At 43.1% G+C, this 21,926-nt stretch overlaps 1 protein-coding gene across 1 annotated transcript in view; it reads right to left on the reverse strand.

The window, feature by feature from the left end:
* Window positions 1-3,165: 3,165 nt before the first annotated feature.
* The window catches only part of ASB7 (ankyrin repeat and SOCS box containing 7), a 40,020-nt gene continuing 21,259 nt past the window's right edge, over window positions 3,166-21,926 (reverse strand). The window contains exons 5-6 of the mRNA XM_080914625.1: window positions 15,064-15,669; window positions 3,166-4,035 (exon numbers count right to left, since the gene is read on the reverse strand). Of these exons, the coding sequence (XP_080770751.1) occupies window positions 3,896-4,035; window positions 15,064-15,669 (746 nt within the window). The 3' untranslated portion in view covers window positions 3,166-3,895. The remainder of the gene's footprint in view (window positions 4,036-15,063; window positions 15,670-21,926) is intronic.

Consider the following 21,926-nt stretch of genomic DNA (forward strand, 5'->3'; position numbering starts at 1 on the left):
AGATGTGAGTTCTCAGCTTGTTCCAGCCACCATACCTGCTGTTCACCCTCTATGGTGGACATTACCCTGTGGAACCATAAGCCTAAATAAAACCTTCTTTCTGTAAGATGTCCTGGTCATAGCGTCTCATTACATCATGCAAGTGCAGCTAAGCACCTGTCTTCTTCGCCACGATGTGGCAGATAATAAACCTGGCTCATGAAGCCTTTGAGCTGGAGCAACATGTTGAAGACCAAGTCCTTTGCTGGCTGTGTTGACAAAGTGTACTACTGGAAAGGGGCGGGTACAGTGGGAGGCTCAGCAGATGAAGGGCTCTGCCTGACAACCTCAGCTTGAGTCCCATGGCGGGATGTATAGCAGGAGAGACCAGACTCCTGCAAATTGTCCTCTGATCAAAGTAGGTAAATAAACAAATGTAACAAAATATTAAAAGGTACATAAACAAAAAGGAGTTAAAGAAATGGCTTGAAATGTGCAATTGTTTTTGAAATCATTTTCTCACCCAGTCCCCAGTAACCTAATGGGCTGATGTGAAACAGAGCTCTATTCCACTTACCAGACACCTGAAGTTGTGCAGAAGTTAAGGCAGAGGAGAAAAAAAAACACAAATTCAGTATTTTTTCTTTTAAACCAGATTTAAGATTTTTTTTTTTTAATTCAAATTGACCCAAAGCAAAACTTCCATTACAAAGAAAGAACAGAATATATTATGGTACAACACTGGGAGTTACATGAAAGCTAAATTTGTGGGCAAATGGCCTTGTCCCAATCTCAGCCTGGGCTAATGGGTGATTCAGTAGGGAAGTTAGAAACCTGTCGCATGGTCCACTCTGGTCATTAAGCTACACTGTTCTGGTGTCTTATGAGGGCTGAGTCTGACAGGTCACGCTAGCCTCCCTCCTGCTCCAGAGGTGACTCCAGCCACTGTCAGAATGCTCACTTCTCCAGCACAAACGTTGCTCCAAGCATGACTGATAATGAATTAAAACAAAAACAAAAAAACCAAACAATCAAGTCATCCAAACTAATGAGCAGGGGTTATTCTGTAGTAAATAGTTTAGAAATATGGGAATTAAATAATCTAAAAAAACACTCTTAACTCTGCTGTACATTTATAAACACAAATATTTACAAAGAAACACCCTTGTTTTCAAAAGATGAGGTTTGCAGTTCATTAATGATCATATTTTATGAGCTGGTTTCTTTGGTGTATTTGCCAAATGCATTTTATAAAGTTTTAGTAATAGGCTTAAATAATAAATTTCAAAACAAGCGCAAAAGAATCAGTGGTGAATTTTGAGTCAAGATTCTGGAAAAGCCAGCAGGCGGAGTTTCTGAAAGCTGCTTTCTCTCCTCACGGCAACAGACTGCTTCTCTGATAACCAAATTCAAGTGCAGACCACATGTTCATCACAACCGCATTGGCAACTTTACAGCTTCAGTTACCATCAGATACAGTACATGACTGGGGCTCTAGTGATAAACAAAGGACATTCTCTTATGCTTCCAGATAAATCAAACCACAAATAATAAATAATGGAATTATACATTTCTTCATTAAATAAGAATCTTCAATTCCAGGAAGAGCACTCAGATTTTTTTTTCTCTGAAGTCACAGCAGCAAACAGCACAAAGAATTTGCCTTAATATGATATTTTTACTTGGGATTCCCTGATTTGATTTCAGTGGCTTAGTTCAGAACCCTCTTAATGGCTGGAAAGTGAATGTCATTTTTAACTTACTAAATAAGTTAATTCACATGTACGAGTCCTGTGCAATTGGACACTAACATGGCAGCTCAGAGTCTAGACTCCAGGCTCCCGCCCCCACTTTCCATGCTGGGCTGGGGTTCTAACAGAAGTTAACGCAAGTAATTTCTCATCATTTTGTGTCCCTAAGGCTGTTAGTGAGTCTCCAGCCTTGACCTGGGCCCTGAATAAAGGATGAGAACACACTCTGTAGCTGTCTTAGGGAACTCTCCATGGAGACAACCTGTCAGACATGGTCACCACACCTGTCCCTACCCTCCTGGGTCCCAGCTGTCACTCTGACCACATCAGCGAGCTCCTGAATCTTTTTCCTGTTCAGGAATCCGTGTGCCATGTAGATCCTGTCCTGATGCCACAACTACTCTGTGGCCAAGAGGGCAAGCTCTGGGTTCGAGTGACTCCTACTGCTGGCCTGAACGTGGAAAAACCTAATTCTGCTTAGTTACACTCTGAGGGAAATACTTTACCCTCTATGCCCTCAAACTGGCAATTCTGACAAGAAAGGAGAAGCCCTTACCTTGCAACCTTTTGATAACAAATTTATTAACCGTTTATAAATATTTAAAAAAAAATTGTCACAGCACTAAGAATGGCATGGGGGACTTAAAAAGGCTCTCCTCAAACTAACATAATGAAGCCAAATGAAGCGGTGAGCATGTGTCCACAGTGACATCCCTGATGCCTAGTGCCTACAGGACCTTCTCCCTTGCTACTAATATTTTACTACATCTGGGTCCTTCTTGCACATACTTGTCCAACTAACCCAGAAAATAAAAATTTATCTTGAAGAGCTTTTCTGTACCCACCTTCAAAATAGATAGGAAATATTTAATTAGTATATTAGCAATTTGGCAGGCTTACAAAATGGTACCCATTAGAGACTTTCCTCATAAAATATATATGTATACACATTACTAGGAAGGCAAAAAAAAAAAAAAAAGGAAATCCACCATGAAACCATCCCAAATTATTTAATCATTAAAATAGAATGGTTTATTTAGCAAGAATGTGGGCTATTTCTAGAGAACACTGTTATCACCGAGATATGAAATTTGTTCCTTAAGGTGAAATAAAACACCAAACTTAAAATGGAAACTGAGGTGACACTGGTGACACTGGTGGCCTGCCGTGGGATGGAGGTGGTGGTATGGCACCGAGGGGCATGAGGAAGCCAGCCGAGGGATGGGAAGAGCAAAACTGTCCAGAGACTACACCGAGAGAGCTGCACAAGAGGCACCGTTTTTGGTTTTTTTTTTTGTTTGTTTGTTTGTTTGTTTTTTAAAAAGAATACACTGGCTTAAAAAGTTAATTCCTTTCCCCATTGATTTTTTTTAAAAGCACAATTAAGTAAGAGAGAGGGAGAGAGAGAGAGAGAGAGAGAGAGAGAGAGAGAGAGAGAGAGAGAGAGAGAGAGAGAGAGGAGTTGAAACACAATGTCTCAGGGTAGTGTCTTACAGTTGTTAAAAAAATAATTTAAAAATAAGCGCACAGCAAAGGAAGCGAGGTACTGGGTTTGTTTCCATCAGAAAGCTGTGTTAATTAGAGGGAAAAGGATTTTAACAGCTCATCTGTACTCATTAAAAATGAATGAGGCAACAGCATCATTGTAAGTTTCTTCACAGAGAAGTTTCCAGCGTCGCAGGAGGTGAGCCTGAGACCTTCAAACTGTAAGCAGTGTTCCGTCTACTGGTTCCTAGTACCTTGTTCACCAGTGAAACCAGAGCATCAAAAGGGGAAATTCTCTGCTTCAAACCTGTCTATGCTGTGCATTTAGGAAAAACAAATTTTCTAAATGCAGCATTGTATAGAAAGGCTTGGACCTCATCGACTTGGACCAAGAAACCAAATTAAGACCTTCAAGTGTGTGGCATGTGCACATGTGTGTGTGTCTGTGCACAAGTGTTTGTGTGTGTCTGTGTGTATGCACAGACACACACACACATGCGCACACACACACATATAAAGATCCCTCCCCAAAATGAAATCCAAACAAAAAAACCTAAAAATGTATACCTGCTTTCTGACTTGACCACAAATCAGAAATTGCATAGGATATACTTTGTGCAAGGCCTGAAGCCTTTTAAGTATCTGGATTAACTCTTAATCTTGCTCACGGTCCGGGTGTGTCAGATATCATCAAATTTGTGTTTTAAGTAGTCTTTCATGACCTTGGCAATTGGCAGTTCATCAAGCAGCTTCAGGTTTTGAAGGCCTATACACTGTCGAATTTTAATTCGGCACAGGTCCTGCAGGGTTCTGGGCTGTCCTAAAATGACAAAGAAAAGAAAGTGTTACAAAGGTACAAAGCATTGGAGAGAAAGGACCTCTGGTGTCAGGGAAAACATTATGAGGAAGGGCCTGCTGTGGTGCTCACCCACTTGGTCTTTCCCGAAACTCTTTCCAAGGGCTATGCTAAGGTCTGAGATGGAATGGCCCTGTCAGGCACACAATTAGAGTACTGCATGCCTGGATGATGGCACTGTCTTGGTGAGTGCTGGGGAATTTCCAGGAGGTGGGACATAGCTAGAGGACAGGAATCAACAGGAGCAGGGCATTGGAAGGTTTTTATTATTCCTGGATCATTTTCTGTTTCCTCCATCTACTGTGACAGGATCAGCCTCAGCCTCCATGACTTTCTGTGCAAACATGTGGTGCTAGTCAGCCTTTGATGTACTCTTCTGAAATCTTCTTTAAGTCACCTGTGCTGGGTCACTGGGTCACCATGACAGACTAAATAGGTAGATGCCTCATATATGAGGTCCTGAGGATGAGAGATTTAAGAATACTGGCGGCTGACAGTTTAGGATGAGACTAAGGACAGTCTCTATCGCCTGGCATCCCTTCTACTACAAATCAAAGAATTATAGGTCTGTCCTAATGAGACTCTAATGAGACTCTAATGCAAAGGGAAGCTTCTATGAGCAGATGGTTTCTCTAGGCCTCAGTTTCTCCACAAGAGAAGCATGGCCTGCAGGAGATGCTCTCTGAGGTAGCCCGGTTTGACTCTGAGGCTAGGACACTGGAGCATCTCTTTGCAAAAGATGTCTGCTTGCCTGTTCATTGTCACTGGGGCCCAGCTTCGAGGGAGTTGGAAAGCCACCTGAAGCTGGTCTGACTCACTAGCTCACTTCATAATCTGCACCCTGTTCACTGGCCAGTAACCACGGCTGTCATTGAATCCAAAAGAGAAGCTATAAAATCCAAATTCTTTTCTCTCAACAGTGCTGAGTATTACTAGCACAAGGAAAACTTCTTCAGCAATGGTTCAGTAGATGTCTGGAGTCACACAGGACATAAGACTATGAGAAGGCTATCCCATATTGAATACTTGCTGCTCCTTGTACAACAGAAGTGTGTGTTATGACTGAGGCATATGTAGCTCCCTCCATTTTTCTGGCCGTCTCAGAGAGATTAAGTAACAAGCTTCAAAACCCAAGGGACAGTGTATGTCAGTGGCCAGCAACCACTTAGTCTCAGATCCCTTTATGTTTTTTAAATTACTGAAGCTATGAAAGAACTTTGATGTGGGCCGTATCTATGGTGATGACCACAGCACACGTTACAACAGAAATTTTATAAATACTTGTAAATTCATTTTAAAGTAATTCAAACAAACCGATTGCACATTTAAATGAACAACATGATAAAAACTGTCTAACAAAATGGTCCACGGGTGCAGCAGTCCCCACAGGTTGCCAGGCTTTAGAATGCATGGCTTTCCAGAGAATGGCTAAGTTGTCTGTGAACATTGGTATTTAGTCTGTTGAAATAAAAACCAGGTCACGGTCTCTGGAGAGGGGACCATGAAGATGGGCAGATACCGCCATACTGCTGCTATGAGATCACAGGCCTTCCTTAGGGAAGTGCTGCTCTTCTGAGTACCTTATCTCTTGCTTGCGTTGTTTTTGTAGTGATAGTGCAAAATTAAGTAATATCTCCTAAGTGGAAAGAACTCTGTGAGACTTAGGTTTCCTGATCTAGTAGTGGTGCTCAGCAGAGGAGCACTTTCTTAATGAGCACAAGGCCTCGATTCCTAGCACTCCAAAATAGGAAGAAAAAATAAAGACTCCGGAAGGCCTGGACGAGCACACTGCTTCCCATGAGTACCTCACATGTGGTCTCCTGGAGGCCTCCGTGAGGAGGGCTCAGGCTGTCCCTCACACTGGTCAGAGACCACACCATTAGTGCTTAACTGAGGTCCCCTAGCATTGAACCATTCAAGGCAACACTCCATTGCTATTTGACTACAGTACTTGAGGAGAGACTTGGCTGGAGATTCTCTTGCAAAGTCGCTCACTCACTCAGGGACTAGTGAGTTAGTGCTGTGGCCTTCGGGAGCCCAGCTAGGACTGTCCAGGCCTACGTGTTCTGGAGTGCTTTGTTCAGTGCAAGTTCTAGGCCTAAGCATATTGAAATGCTTTTCTCGGTGTGTAATTTTTCTTCTCCTTCTCCTTCTCTTCTTCTTCTCCTCCTCCTCTTTCTTCTTCTTCAAGCGACATGATACAAATGGCATCCTTTAATATTTTAGAAGAATGTGGTCTTTTAAAGCCTGTTTTAACCACATGTACCTCCTGACTATAGAACGGCTTTGAATGATAAGGGCATATTGTGGTGATTAAACTCAACAATCCTGGAGCAGGACACACATGCTTGGCTTCTGGCCACTCACAACCCACACGGCCCACGCCAAGGTGTTTAGCTTGCTGCCTTAGTTTCTCCATAATAGCTCCAACCTCAACAAAGGTTGTATAAGAAGTAAAAACATTCACTGTGGCAAAGTGTTAAGAACAGTGCAAAGCAAACTGGAAAACAAAAAACAAAACAAAACAAAACAAAACAAAAAAATAAAACGGAAAGTAAATTCTAAAAATATTAGTTGCTAAACACTTAAATAGGGATATTTCTTTTCATTTTCAGGAAACTAGAAAGCCATCCTTGGAAAGTGGTCTTCATCTTCTGGTGTAAAGATGGTAAGTAAAAAAGCAAAATAGCTGGAAAGGAGTAAGTAGTGCCCACTAGCAGAGGACAGACGGCTGAAAGCCACTGTTAGGACGTCAAAGACTTTTACTGTGAGCAGCTGTAACGATTCTGCCCTGCTCACACCAAGAAATGAACTCGGCCGGCTTGTCAGTGTGCAGAGTCAATAGCAGGCTAAGGCCAGTAAGGGTGGCTCGGGGTTACTGTTCCTCCACAGACATCTTGGGAATCTTTCTCAGGGGCAGCATCTTCGACTAGAAGGTTATGATTACAAGATGGATATCTATTTCTTGTCAACAGACCACATAAAAGCATTTCCTGAGCACCTATTGTATGCTTAGCGATGTAGAGGGCCAAAGAAGGGAGGGAAGGAGGAGCAGAGGGAGAAAGGGAAGCAAGGGATGAGAGGAGAAACGATCAGCAGAAATGTACACAGCACCCGAGTAAGTGGGGCTCTGACCGGAGGCTCTGACCCTGCAGACTGATTATGGAGTCACAGGACTGGAGGATGCAGCCGGCACTACAATGTGTTCAGACTAATGAACACCAATGGGATTACACAACAGTTCAAAGGGTTCATCTTCCATAGTGTGGAGAAGCCTATCATTACTAATAACCAGGTTGGCACAAAATAGGAAATCTGCTTCTGACGGGCCCAGTTTAGAATATAGAGAAAGCCCGGGCAAGGCATAACTTAGGAAATTAATTGTCCCAGAGTCCTCCCCACCCCCCGACACACATTGTGGCCTTTGTAAGGGAGGCCTAATTTATTTCTTGGGATAAAGATATTTGGACTTGGGGACTGGAAAGATGACTCCGCTGTTAAAAGGGTGCGAACTGGTCTTCCAGAGGTTCAATTCCCAGCATGTGTCTCTGGTTCCAGAGGATCTAATGCCTCCAGGCAGTGTGGACAGCTGTACTTGTGTGCACAGACACCGTACATAATTAAAAATAGATCTTGAAAGAATAGTAATTACTCATAAAGATAGACAAACATTTGAGACAGTCAAGGGTAACAACACATTAGATGAAGTCCTAGGCGTCACTGTAGAGGGGCACACAGTCGTCCGAAGGGGAGCAGGCCAAGAAATAGAGCACTCCCTCCTCTGGACTGCGTCAGGGTCTGTCACTCTCTAAAGAGCCTCTCCATCTCCGTCAGCATCTGGGATGACCTCCTACTATTTCTGTTTAACTCCAGTTCCCATTTTAAAATTTGACCGTAAGCACACTTTTTAAATTTTGGAGACAGGGTATCATTACTTAGTCCCAGCTGTCCCGGAACTTACTGTGTGTACCAGGTTGGCCCCCAATTCACAGAGATCCACTTGCCTTTGCCTTCTGTGTGCTAGGATTAAAGGCATATACTGCCATGTCTGGTCAATGACACATTATTCTTTTTCTATTATTCTTGCTTCTAAAGTCCTCCCACTGGGACTAAGTATGAAGTGGGATAAACAGCTCTTGCTTTGTAGGTCTAACAGCAGGTTCTAGCTCCCTTAAAATAAACAGGATGGTATTCGCTCACAGTTCAGATACACAGTATCAGCTTTCTGACAAATGCATTGGTTACATCTTCCTCAAGTGACTGAGCACTGGTAGTCTGAAGATGTCCTCTATAATCTTGGGCATGTAAGTGCTTGGTCTCCAGTTGGTGGTACTCTTTGGGGTAGCTTAGGCGCTGTAGCCTTGCTGGAGGAAGTATGCCACTGGAGGTGGGCATTGGGAGTTTAAAGCCATTCCTTCTGCTAGTTCCCTCTCTGCCTGGTGCTTGGCTGCTGCTCCTACTTCTGCCACCGAGCCGTTGTTCTGCCAGCACAGCCTTCAGTCCTCGGAACCAAATAGGTGTCCTTCTACCCACTGCCTTGGTCATGGTATTTTATCTCAGTAACAGAGTCAAGCCAAAATGACCCGCACTTTACTCTCAAATGTCAAGGCATCTGGTAGGTGCAATAGTAACAGTAGGAATTATAAACACCCAAGAAGGTTAGGGTGTGGGGGGGCGGAGGGAGCCTTTCCAGTTAGTTAGAATAAAGGGATTCATTTACAAGGATGTTATCCCTGTCAAAGAACCTAAAATGTGGTGTTATCTGAATGACAACAGTGTTCAATTCTGAAAATGATTTTTAACATGTTCATAGTAGAAACTTTTATAAAGGCTCTAATGTAAGTGGTCGGCAAAACTCACTAGAAAACTTACAATTCACTAGAAAAAAAGAAATTAAAGACCCTTAGTTAAAATGTGTCACATGAATTTTTCCACAGGAGAGTAAACTTATAATGGGCCAGGGCAGTTGTCATCCAGGCTGTGTGGGGTAAATCCCCTACTCTGGGCTGGATTAGTTCAGAAAGCTACCGCCTGTTTGCCTTCCTTAAATTTTAAAAACTGAGAATTCCTGCCTTAGTTAGCTTGTATTTTTTAAAGGGGTATATGTGTGTATGTGTTGTGTGTGTGCATGAGTCTGTACATACGGTGTGAGGTCTGTGTGTGTGCGTGTATGTGTGTTGGTGCTAAAGATTGAACTCAGGGCCTCTCGCACACTAAGTATATACTCTACTACAGAGCTACCAAATCAAGCCTCCTCCCCAAGGCCTCAAAAGTTTTTTTTCTCCTTTTTCCTTCATTTTTACTTTTAGTTTCAAATCTTATTTCTATAAACATAGTACTCTGTGTATGTGTGTGTTTTAATAATATAGTACTTGGATATTACTGAAATCTAAACAATAACATAGTTCTGGTTACTTCAATATTTATAAAACAGTATTTTTAAACATCTGTGAATGATGTTCCAGCAAGCAACTATCTTAAGTACTTGACAGATTAAGTCTCCTGTGAAACAGTTTATACAACTCAATTCCCAGCCACTTCAATTTTTCCTTTTAACATTATGAGCTATTTAATTCCTTAAAACACACAAATAAAAATGCACCGCAGGCCTGCCTTTTACACAGCACTGAAAGCATGTGCTGGTGATTCTGGTCTTTGCATGATGCTTCTGAAACACAGGCACCTGCCTCAGCTCAGTGTCTTGGGATACAGAACATAAACTCCACCAACTCAATGAACCCAAGGATGGTCTAGACCAGCCATGTAACAGGAAGTTGTTGTACCCTGGAAGCAGGGCACACCAGCAAGGTGGATGCATGGTTTATTATTTGGGGACCTGGCCTGTCTAACATGTTCTGTGTATACTAATCTTTGAAAGCTGCCTCCAGGATCCAAGGTATTAAAATTCCCAACTGATAGGAACCACTTGTCCTGAGTCAGCAAAACCACAATTTTAATAAATGCCAGCCAGGAAGAAGGGGTCTCAAGAATAAGCCATAAGCACACAAGCATGAGGCAAGCTTTCAGCTTACCCAGATTTAAACTTTAATCGAAACTATATTTAGGATTCTTAAAATTCTAAAACAGCAGGCTGAGAGGATACCTTTAAAGACCCTGGACACGTAGCAATGGTGATGGTGCATGGAATATTTGATCCTCAGCACTGAAAATGTGGGAATTCCACAGTGTTCAGTTCCCACTGCTCAGCCGGAAGATGCCTCTGTGTCTTTACTGCATGGCTGACTACATCGGTCTATATTTACCATATTAGTGATCAGTTCATCGGGTGACATAACTTTCATGAAAACAATAAAAAACCAGAGTCTCTTTCCAGAACAAGGTGGTGCAAGAGAGTGAGAGTACTGTTTCTCCTTTCCTGCAAATGTCTGCCTTCCATCTGCTCTGAACTACAGTGTGCTAGCCTGATGCAATGTGCTAACCCAAAGGTCTCTAGCACTAAAATATGTTTCTATTTTTCAAAATAGCCTTGGATCCTCTATGAAACTGTTATAAAATGAGACAGTGAGCTTTTTTATTTTTTAATTAGATGTGTGTGGTGTGTATGTGTGTGTGTGTATTGCATACACATGTAAGTGCATATGTATGCAGAGGCCAGCAGTAAATACTGTCTTCCTCAACTTCTCCTTCACCTTATTGTTTGAGGCAGGGTCTCTCACTAAAGCTGGAGATCAGCAACTGGCTGGGAGCTGGCCAGGAAGCCCCAGGGATCCTCCTGTCTTCACTTGCCTGGTGCTGGGGTTACAAAAGCAAGCTACATGTGCAGCTTTTTATCTGGGTGCTGCTTATCCAAACTGATGTCTCCGTGCTTGCTTGGGAAACACTACCAGCTGAGCCGTCTCCCCAGTCCCAATGGCGATACAGAATCTGAAATACATTGATGAACTTTTTGTACTTTTAGATTATAGTCCATTGGTATATCTTAAACTTTTAGTGGACCTTTACCCATGTACACAGTAACATAAATTAGTCATCAGAAACATGGCACACTAGGTCTTCAAATTGTTAGTCAATTTCATTATATGATAGCAAAAGAAATCACGTTTCTTCATATTCCTACTGATCTCAGAAAATCATTATATAGGAGGACTCTCAGAATTGTAAATAAAAGTTTTAAAACCTCTCTTTTCAAAGCTCAAGTCTGACTGGTCATCAATACTGTGGTTATTTTCCTTAATGTGACAAGTGAACTTTGTTCGTTTCTAAGAAAATTCCTGCTAAGCACCCATGATTAAACGGTGTAGTTTGGCTGTCAGTCAATCTTTCAAAGAGAAGCTGCTAGTCCAGCTCTGACGGACCTGCCACTCTCCCACTCAGCCATCTTCCCACAGAGCATTGGCAAGGTGTGTGACAGAGGGCCGGGACTCAGTCTAAGACTCTGTGAGTGGGCTGTAAGGTTGCCTGACAGTGGCAAAAACAGTGATTATCGGTGCCATACCAGCTAGGCTGTGCTAACCTCCAAGCAGTTTCCCTCTAGAGCTTATACATCATCGGCACAAAGGTCACCTGGTGAAGACTGCGGCTATGCAACTAGTCTGGACCTCTTGTCTCCTAGAGCCTCCTAGACAACCATCCTCTGGAAAAATACAGAGCGCAGTTCTCTATGTCTATCTGTCTGTCTGTCTGTCTCCTGCTCTCTCTGCCTTCTCTCCTTCCTTTCTGTCCTCTCTTCCTCCCTCCCTCCTTTTCTTTCCTTCCCTCTCTAGTAATAGAAAACCACTGCCTAGAAAAGTGGCTGTTGGCAAGAATTTGGTCCAGTTCCCTCCATTTTTTTCAAGGAGGGCACCGAGCCCTGTGGGGTGAGTCGAGGCTGAAGAGCTTGCTCGAGGTTATGAGGCAAACCATTTGCAGCACTCTGTAACACCCTATTCTGCTGGTTTGATGGCATCTGATCATGGGCACAGCGGAGAGACTGTTAGGAAGTAGAGTCAGGAATCCTCTGATCCCAGTATGCAAAACACTCATCAGCTCAAAGAACTAAGCAAGGGTACTTTCACGCTTCCCATTAAAAAAACAAAAACAAAAATTCCAGATGGACAACCCATTCCAAGTCTCACAGGTGTAGAGCTTAGATGTCATGACTCCCGAGTCTGTAAGGCAGAAAACTTGCTCAACCTTAAAAACTAAGACTGATTTTGGAGCAAGCTAAAAGACTGAAGCTGCAGGTAGAGCACCTTCATCAGAAGCTCTGGAGATTAGGATTAGCCCAGTGTGCCAAGACTGAGACATGCTTACCTGAGCAAAAGCCACGGGGCCCATAAACAGAAATACTGGAGGCTGTGAATGGATAAGACATCAAGAGCCAGGCAAAGGAAGTTCTGCCTGGTTCTCAAAGTGAGACCGATGAAATCCCTAATGGCTATGACAGGGGAAGGTGTGTGCATCCAGTACCCCAAACCTCTTCATCAGTAAGGCTGCTCTCTGAAGGCAAAGACTCCCACAAAGATGGACATGTCTCAGGCTCAGTGGCCTCCTCAACTTCCCAGCTCAGCTTACAGGACTGAAGGGAGTGCTACCTAAGGGAGAAAGCATGAATGACCATTCCAGCCTGGGACACACAATATTAATCTAAATTCTTGCTGCTCTTCAAGTCGTGCCTAGCTTCAGCTTAAGAAAAAATTACCATGCCCTACCAAGCAAGATAAAAAGAAAAACAACTAAAGAGCTAAAGCCAGTGTCAGAACCAGACTTAGGTATGGCACAGATGTTGCAATTACTGGAAAACCAGAGAACCCGGAGTAACTGTGACTATTCATTTAAACCAAAGGAAAGCATTAGAGTGAAGGAAGTCCCCACTAATGCCCTAATGATGCAGCGGTTCTGAGGAGGGAAGGTTCCCACACACCAGGCAGATGGAGGACCCTGGCCAAATGAGGGCCAGAGAACCAGACAACCGAGAAAAGCCCTGACTCCACCTGCCTGGACCCACTTTGACTCTACTTTGTCTTCTCAGCAAGCCTGTCTCCTACCTAATGGGAAACATTTACAGGGAAAGAACCCCTGAGGTCCAAGGCTCTTCCGTAAAGCAACCTCACCAACCAAATGCAGAGGCAGCTCCCGTTCAGGTGCTGACTCTAGCTGGTTTCTATACTGTAAGCACAAGCAACTGCAGGTCACCAGCTCTATTTAGTTTGAGTTTTGGAGACAGAGTCTTGTGACTGTAGCCCATTCCTACATAGCTATGACTGGCCTTGAACCCCAAATGCTCTTGTCTCAGCCTCCTGAGGAGTGTCCCACCACACTCAGCTAACGCCCTTTTCAGTCCTCCCTTTTTCCCTGAAGAAGCTGCTGAGCACCCAGAGGCCGCCTTACCCAGTCATCTAGTCTATAATCCAGGCTTGAGCATTCCAGATGGGCCATCGTCCCAAACTACAATTTCTCTCTAATAAAATTCCAGGCATGAATTTATAAAAAAAATCTCATCTTTTTAGTATCAAAGTTCTTGTTAGTCCTTACCTGACATTATGCCCTCCCATAAAACTTCTGTCTTTCTGGGAAGATTTTACATTCTGCTCTTACAGAAGACCTGGTTTCAGGTCCCAACATCCACACGACAGCTAACAACCCCTGGAACTCTAGTTTCAGATGACCCAATGCCTTCTGGCCTTTTTGGATATTATACATACATGGTACACAGACATATAGGCAGGCAAAACACTTGAATACACTGTAAAAATAAATACATTCTAAAAAATTTCCATATTCTAATAACTCTTTAGTCTGTACTTATTAATTTATACTGTTGTGGAGGAAGATGCTGAGAATAAAAATCTCAGCAAAATTATAACCTCTGGTGGGTTCCATTATTAGTTAACCATACCCTCAGGTTATGCAATACTTTGAATATTTACAGTTATACAACTGTCTTTTAACAATATTTCTTCTGCCCCACCCCCATTTGTATAAATAAGCTCCTCTTTTGGTTTAGGTTTAGGAAAGCATTTTCAGAATTTGCTTTACCCCTCAGCCCAAACACCCCAGACCCTACCAGCTCCACAATTATGTCCATGAGGGCACATGTGCAAGCTGTCCCCCTCCACTCTCCCTTGCTCTGACCTGGCCTGGGGGAGGGGCAGCTCATCTCTTCGGGCCTGCAGCTGTGTGTCCTCACTGCCATGCCCGGGCACTCCATACACCTCTGTGTCCTCTGGGTCTGCTGTCTTCTTCGCTACTTACTCCACTCCCTGGCTTTTTAAAATCTCAAAACTAAAACTGGCCTCTTATAAATCATAATCAGAAGCCAGTCTTCCTTTTATAATCAAGATTGGGTAGGGAAAGGCATAGAGACACTGAATGGCACCACAGAGTTAATCAAAGGCACGTTCAGACGTCAGCTTCCTGGGTCACACATCAACTTGTGATACATAGTCTTAGCTGGTTGGGAAGCCAGACAAGAGAAGGTAACAAAGTCCATGCAAGCTGACACTTCCCCTCAGAAAACAGTGGCCACCTACTGCTGCTGAGTTAGATGAGTCAGACACTTGAAGGTGTAAATGAAGTGTCTCTCGGGAGCTAGGCAGACACTGATGTAAGCCGTGCATCCTAGGGATCTACTGTCTAGGTTCCTAGTGTTTTCACACATTTTCCTTAGCCTCTAATCCTGGGGCATCTAGATAATCCAGAATGGCCTTCCTTTCATGTGGAAGGTAGAAAGAAAGTGCAAAACTGTCCTCATAGCAAAGCAATCTGAGACCCCACCATCCTTCCAATTCTTCCACGTGACCCCAAACAGCCTCAGCCAGGGTGCCACTCAGAGGGCACCTTATTCTAACATTCAGCTCTGCTCACTCTGACCCTGAACCATCCACTTTTAGTAACACAACAGGGCTTTGGATTAAATTACTTTCCAAACAGGACTTACAAGAATGATTAGCTTCTAGTCATCTCATATAACAAAAAAAAAATACCTCAAGCAGCTCAGAAGGTACAGAGAAAGAGGGAAGATGCAATAACAGTAGTAAGTGTATTACATACTTGTGACGTCTTGTAAGAAATCCAAACACGGCCGACTACTTCCTGAAATACTTATGGAAACGGCCAGCGGGGTCTGACCTTCATAGTTCCTTGTGTTCGTGTCCGCTCCGTAGTTATACAGCATCCGTGCACACAGCACGTCGTCACGGAGGGCTGACAAGTGCAAAGGAGTCTGTCCGTCTTCTAGGCGCCCCAAGTTTGTATCTGCTCCTCTCTGAAGAAACATGCGGCAGTAAGAATGATTGCTTTTGATCACAGCATAGCGTAGCAGGAACCCGTTCTGGATGTCGATGTTGGCATTGTGGTCCAGAAGGATTTTCACACAGCTTGACCTCTCTCGGATGATGGCAAGCTGAAGTGGTGTCGTACCTTTATCACTGAGTGGGTCGACCTCAGCCTTGAACTCCAGGAGGAGCCGGACAAATGAGTCCCTACCGTAGTGGGCAGCTACGTGGAGGGGAGTCCAGCCGTCATTGCTTTTTGCATTGATAATGTCACTCCGGTATTCAGACTCTAGCATCAGGCGTGCAATCCGGGCCCGGCCATGCATGGCTGCGTAGTGCAGAGCAGTGAAGCCTCCGATTAAATCCTTAACGGTGGGATCAGCTAGGGTTAAACCAAAATGAACACATCAGTGGCTGCTGAGACAGAGCAACTCTATCAGGCAGGTATCAGGGCTCAGCCAGTTATACTATGAAGGGTTAAATGCAATGAGCGGTGCCGAGGACAGTGGAAAGTTATCAAGCCCGAGTCAGCAGGAGGAGGGGAGACCAAGGCTGTTTAAAGACAGACCCACGCCAGCAGACCTGCAGCACCTCGCCCCTTCTGGTGGTCAACCTGTGACTGTTCAGTCTCTGATCGCAGCCTGATTCACACGTCTCCTTTGTCTCCAGCTAACTTTATGTTTTTTCCTTGTGCATCTTTGCCTAAAGAGAAGCACGCACAGCAACGCTGCTGCTCTGAATTACAGTATCCAATGGCCAGGCTTACGTTCACATGTAATAGGGTTGGGAGGTGTGAAGGCAGAGAATGAAGACGCTGCCTCTACACTCCATGAAGGAAGCAGGTGAGACCTGTGATAAATGGCATGACACAGCATGTGTGAATGAATAAGGACTGAGGTCAGTTACAGATGGTCCTCTGAGTGTAATAGCAAGTGCTTTATTTGAAAAAAAAATGGAAGAAACCTCAGCACTATATAAACATTGCTTTAAAAAAAAGTTTTAAAGGCTCTTAAATTAACGGATCCCTCAGAAGAAAACTTCACAGGAATCATCTGCTCAGGGACTCCTTGAGCTATAGACCTTGCCACCTACCTTGGCCTTTCCATGGTGCCAAAGGTCAGCACTTTGTGGCTCACATCCACTGGCATCCCCGTGCTGTAGGGGACAGAGACAAGAACTGCCTCCCCCACACAGTGGGCCCAGCTTTCTGGAAATTCGCAAACCAGCAGAGGAAGAATGTCAGGTGGGCCTAATGACAAGCAGCAAAATGCTCCTTACGAAACTCAACTGTTATTTACAAAGAATTATAAATGTTTTCCACAGGCACGAAACGATTCCAAAGCTATGTGATTAAACACTTATGTACTGTTTAATAAGATCTTACTTAGTTCCAGACTACAACAGCTGGATTCTCTTACAAGAGGCTGTGAGGCAGAAAATGATATGTTGAAATATTAATAATACCATAGCAGGTGAAAATGGCAGTTAAAGAGTTGTTAGAAAATAAAACCTGTATGAAATAAACTATTACTTTAGCTTCTCATGGTATATGACATAAAGTGACATATAACAACAGCAATCCAACAACAAATACAGCATCAGCAATGGCCTTAACTAAATAAATAGTTAGTACCTAGGACTATGCAACAGGCAAGCCAGAACCCTGATGCAAAGCACTCTGCTGCCACCTACTGGAAAAGTCTGGTCATGCACTAGATAGTCATCTTTCACTACAGGTGACTTTCAGACCAAACTGATGGGTCTTACACATAGTGACTGCTGTTATCTGAAATAGAGGAAGTGACTGGTGGAGAGATGGCTCAGTGGTTAAGAGCTCTTGCTGTCCTTTCTAAGAACCTGAATTCAGTTCCCAGCACCTGTATCAGGCAGCTCATAACCACTTGCTTCTTCAGCTTCAGGGGAAGCTATGCCCTCTTCTGGTCTTAGCAGAGACTGCATGCATATACATAAATCCATAGTCTCTTCCTCTCCCCCCCCCCCCCAGGTGTCTTTAAGCTATACAGGGCCACATATTTCCAGATAATCCCTATTGGTCCTTCAGTGGATCTTGGGAACCCCTCCCTCCGCTCCTCCCTCCTTTGAAGGTGTGATATCCTCACCCACACCCTGCAGTCATTCTAGCTGACCAGTCAAGCTCAATGGTGTAATGAAGTGTTCGCGTGTTTGGTTCTCACTGTACGTCCGCTTACATTCTAGTGCTACACTGAACTAAGAAAGCACAGATTCACACACAGAGCGGTGGCCTAACTCATCTCAGCACAAATCATTCAAATGAATTAACCAACTGCACCCTGCGAGCAAAGGACAGAAGCAAGAACAAGGGGGTCATAGTGCACAACAACTATAGCCCTGGTCCTCAGGAAAGGGTGACAGCATGACACACCAGGGCATGTGAGGGTGCGGAGATGCACTTCAGACCAGACAGTGCACTGCAGTAAAGCCCACTTGCAGCGCCGATCATACCTGCAGGACAACGTCAAGTTTAACGAGAGATGTTTAATGAACATGCAAAACAACTTTAACTGGATGTCCTTAAGTTTCACTGGTGTCTGCAATTTCTTTTTATCAGTGAGACTTCTGAGTGCTCTGCCTAAAATAACAACCCCACCAAGCTTCTTCTGCCTCCCTACCAAATACTCTGTCCACTGGTGAGACCCATTTTAAACAAAGGGTAGGTAACAAGTTGAAATATAAACATGGAAACAGAATACATTTCAAAAACAAAGACTGCATGTGGTCTGTTTTCTAAAAGCTTTATCAGCTGTAAGGTTTACCAAGTGCACAGGTTGGTGAGCTCCAAGAATTCACACTCACATTAACTAAAAGCACTCAACATCTACAGCACTTTTGTCCCCTCAAAGTTCCTCCATGTTTTACAATCAACTTCCTACCGAGATTCTGGGAACCAGGCAGATGAAGGACACAACGTTGCTTTCGTAGGCTTTCACTAGAAAGGGGTCACCTGTGGAAGGGAGACTGGCTAGCTTCACTTAGCACGTGCTTCTGAGCAGGGCTGACTTACTTGCAGTGGGAGGCTCTGGGAGTGATGCTATCACATCCATGTCTGTCTGTCTGTCTTTGTAACCGCAGAGAGCTGCAGACTCTGCTGTCAGTGGCGACCCTGCCTTCTGTACTCGCCACTGATGCTCCACAGCATCAGGACCACGTCTAACTTTGCCCAGTAAAATGAGTTCTGTGCCAATTCACAATGCAGGGAATTAGAGAGCTGGCTTACTTACACACTTCCTTATGGCCTGCCTGCCAGTCTTTGCTCATTTCATAGAGTTGTAAAGGTTCTTTGCATGTTCTGCATATGGGCCAAACAGTATGTTTAGCCACTGACTTATTTTTGCATTGCTGGAGGCTGAGCACAGACAAGCGTCCTACCACTGATCTCCAGTCTTGAGTCCATCAACTTCACTTTCTTTTTAGAGCATTTCCTAGACTTCTGCTCTGCTGAGGAACCTTTGCCCAACACAACACGAAAAGGTTCCTTTTCTTCTAGATATTTTGTACTTTAAGCCCTCACACATAGGTCAATGGTCTACTACTAGTTAGCTTATGTATGGTATGAAGTAAGATCAAGGCTCATCATTTGTCCTATGGTTATCTATCTACCTGTTTTGGCACCATCTGTTAAAATACTTTCTTTACAAAGTAGGGAGGTGGGGACAGTGAGCAGGTAAAGGGACTTGCCAAGAGACCCGATGACCTGAGGTCTAGTCCTAGACTTCAGTGAGAAAGAAGAAAACAGACATCTAAGGAACTGTCTGCTGAACACTACATGTATACCTACACACACACACACACACACACACACACACACACACACAATCCCCTCTGCCTAGAAAAACACAAGGAAATATTTTTTTCACTGATTTATCCTGCCTTTGCTGAAATTCATTTTATCATCTAAGTGTAGCTTTACTTCTGAACTATTTCATTTATCTAAAAATACTTCCTAGTTGGGTATGGTGGCACAAACACAAAGCTGGTGGTGGAAGAACGGTGAGTTTGAGGCCAGCTTGGGAACAGGTTCAAGAGCAGAACAAGCTACATATCAAACCCCATGTCAATCGAGCTCCAGGGATGAAGTTCAGTGGCAGCAGGCTTATCCAGCATAGATGTCCAACTCCCGCACATAGGAAAAGAAGCAAGCGAACAGACCAAGAGTTCTGACATCTGCCAATTCTAGACTGTGCTAACTATCAACAGCTTTGTAGCATGTTTGATAGCAGGAACTGTTAACTCCTCCAATCTTTCCAATTACTTCAGCTAATACATTTTCAAAGTACATTCTTAGTTTCTTTATATAAGCCTGGCCTAATTTTTACTGTTCTAATTCCACCATCTTTACAGATAGCAAGCTCCCCCAAATGATTTAAATAATACTAATTTTCCCATGTAAAAAAGTCAAAGACTTCTCTATTTACGACTTCTTTAATCCACCCCAGCAACATTTCAGTATAGACTACATATTTAATTCATTAAAATTAATATTAAAAACCTTAAATTGTTACTATTATGAGCTGCTACTTCATCCTTCAGATGTTAACTGTTGGCAGAACTTGAGTTTTGTAATACTGGTCTACAATCTAGTTCAACACATTTTAACTTTCATACATTATAAAGAGTGTGTGAGGGATTACTGTTTGTTCCAGCAATCCACAGACCAAGCAAAGGCAGCTGGGCCTGTAGCTTTCTTGTTAGACATTTTAATGAGGAACTCAACTTTTCAACTGTATAAACAGTGGCTAAGTCATTCTTTTTCTATAGATCACATAAAAATTTTGGCCATTTGTGTCTTCCAAGGAAAGGAATTCTTCTCCATGACATGAAGCATGCCACACTCCTAAGTTGTTTTAACATCTATACCATCTGGGTCAGTGTCTGTTCCCAGGCCCAGAACTGGTTATGGCTTTTCTCATTTTCTGTCTAGCTACAGTTCTCAATTTTATTGACCTTTTAAAAAGAATTACTTTTTTTCTTTTATCTCCATCAATTTTGCTCCTTTTCTATTAGACTGGGTTTTGCTTTTTTTTTCTTTTAAAAATATTTTATTTTTAATATCATCACAACTATGTCATTCCCCCTTATACTTCCTCTAAACTCTCCCATTCACCCTTCTTAGTCTCTTTCAAATTTATGACCTCTCTTTATTATTAATGGCGGTTAAATGCATGTATAAGCATGTATATCCCTAAATCTAACCTGCTCAGTCTGTATATTACTTGTATGTATGTACTAAGGGCTGTTCCCTTGGCATTAGATAACTAGTTGGTGTGATCCTCCTGGGGAAGATTATTTCTCCTGATCTCAGCACTCCTTGGTTGTCTATATCTTGGTATAGGTTGAGGCCTCATGGTTTTCAGTCTACTTTGGCAATGTCTGTTGTTCTTATTAAGCTCATGCCTAGACAGTCATGTCAGTGAGCTCTGAAGGATGTGGCTTCTGATAAGAGCAAATTCCTGATCTGCTGGCTTCTACAATCTTTTCAGATCCTCTTCCTCAAGGCTCATGGAACCATGGACAGGGAAAGTCGCCATGGAGATGTATCCATCCATTTGGAAGTGAAATCTACAACTTGTCTGGTGTAAAGAGAAGTTTCCTTGATGAGTAAGGACTGTACTTAGACTTATCTGTGGGAGTGAGGACAAGTGTTTACACTGCAGTTAAGGACTATGCTGGCCTAGTAAAGTGGCAGTTGTATGCTCTCTTCTGAGATCCATAGCTTCACTAGGTCTTGGTAGTTGGTTAGGTTTCTAGTAACAGGTACAGTTTCCCTATTGTTGAGTGGGCCTTAAGTCCAACTGGAGAGCGGTTGGTTGCCATCAAGGTATGACCACCACTAATGCACCCATAGGGTTATCAAGCTATGGTGGGCATTGTGGGTCACAGACACCGTCAACTGGTAATACTGTTGGCTGCTTCCTTTCTTTAGAGTCTTGTATGACACCTGGTACCATGAAGGCTAGTTGGAAGAGGAGAATTTTGGGTCAGTTCCAGATGAGGTGTCTGGGCCCTGGTGTCTTCAGCAGTAAGATTTACCTTCTATCTCTGAGGAGCAATCAAGAGTAATAGCAATAGCCTGGGATGTTTGGGGAGTCTTTTGGACAACCCTGAAAAATAACTCAAGACATTTTCATTCATGCTTGGTATCAGGTTTGAATCTTTTTTTTTTTTTTTTTTTTTTTTTTTTTTAAAGATTAGCTCTTGGAAGAAGTACTGTCAGCATGAAAGAGAAAATTTCATTTAAAATATATACGCATATTAACACACAGACATATGTATTGTAGTTTTAGGTAGACAGTTAATAACATGATTCATTATGACTTTTATAGACATCTGTCAGTATAACCTGTTCTCTCCTTATTCTGTATTTCTCTTCCCCTTCCTAATTACAGCCCCCCTTCCGAATTTAAACCATTTGGACTCTACTCCTAATTACAGCCTCCCTCAATAATCAAATCATTTGTACCCTGCTCCTAATTAGAGCCCTACCTTTCCCTATTCAAATCACTGTACCCTAATTCTCGTATACTCCCAACTCTCCAGGAATGGTCCCCTTTACTTCCTTGGTTTCTGCATTTACTACAGGATCCATATTCACATATGAAG

This window comes from Micromys minutus (assembly GCF_963924665.1).
Source record: "Micromys minutus genome assembly, chromosome: 3".
NCBI lineage: Eukaryota > Metazoa > Chordata > Mammalia > Rodentia > Muridae > Micromys > Micromys minutus.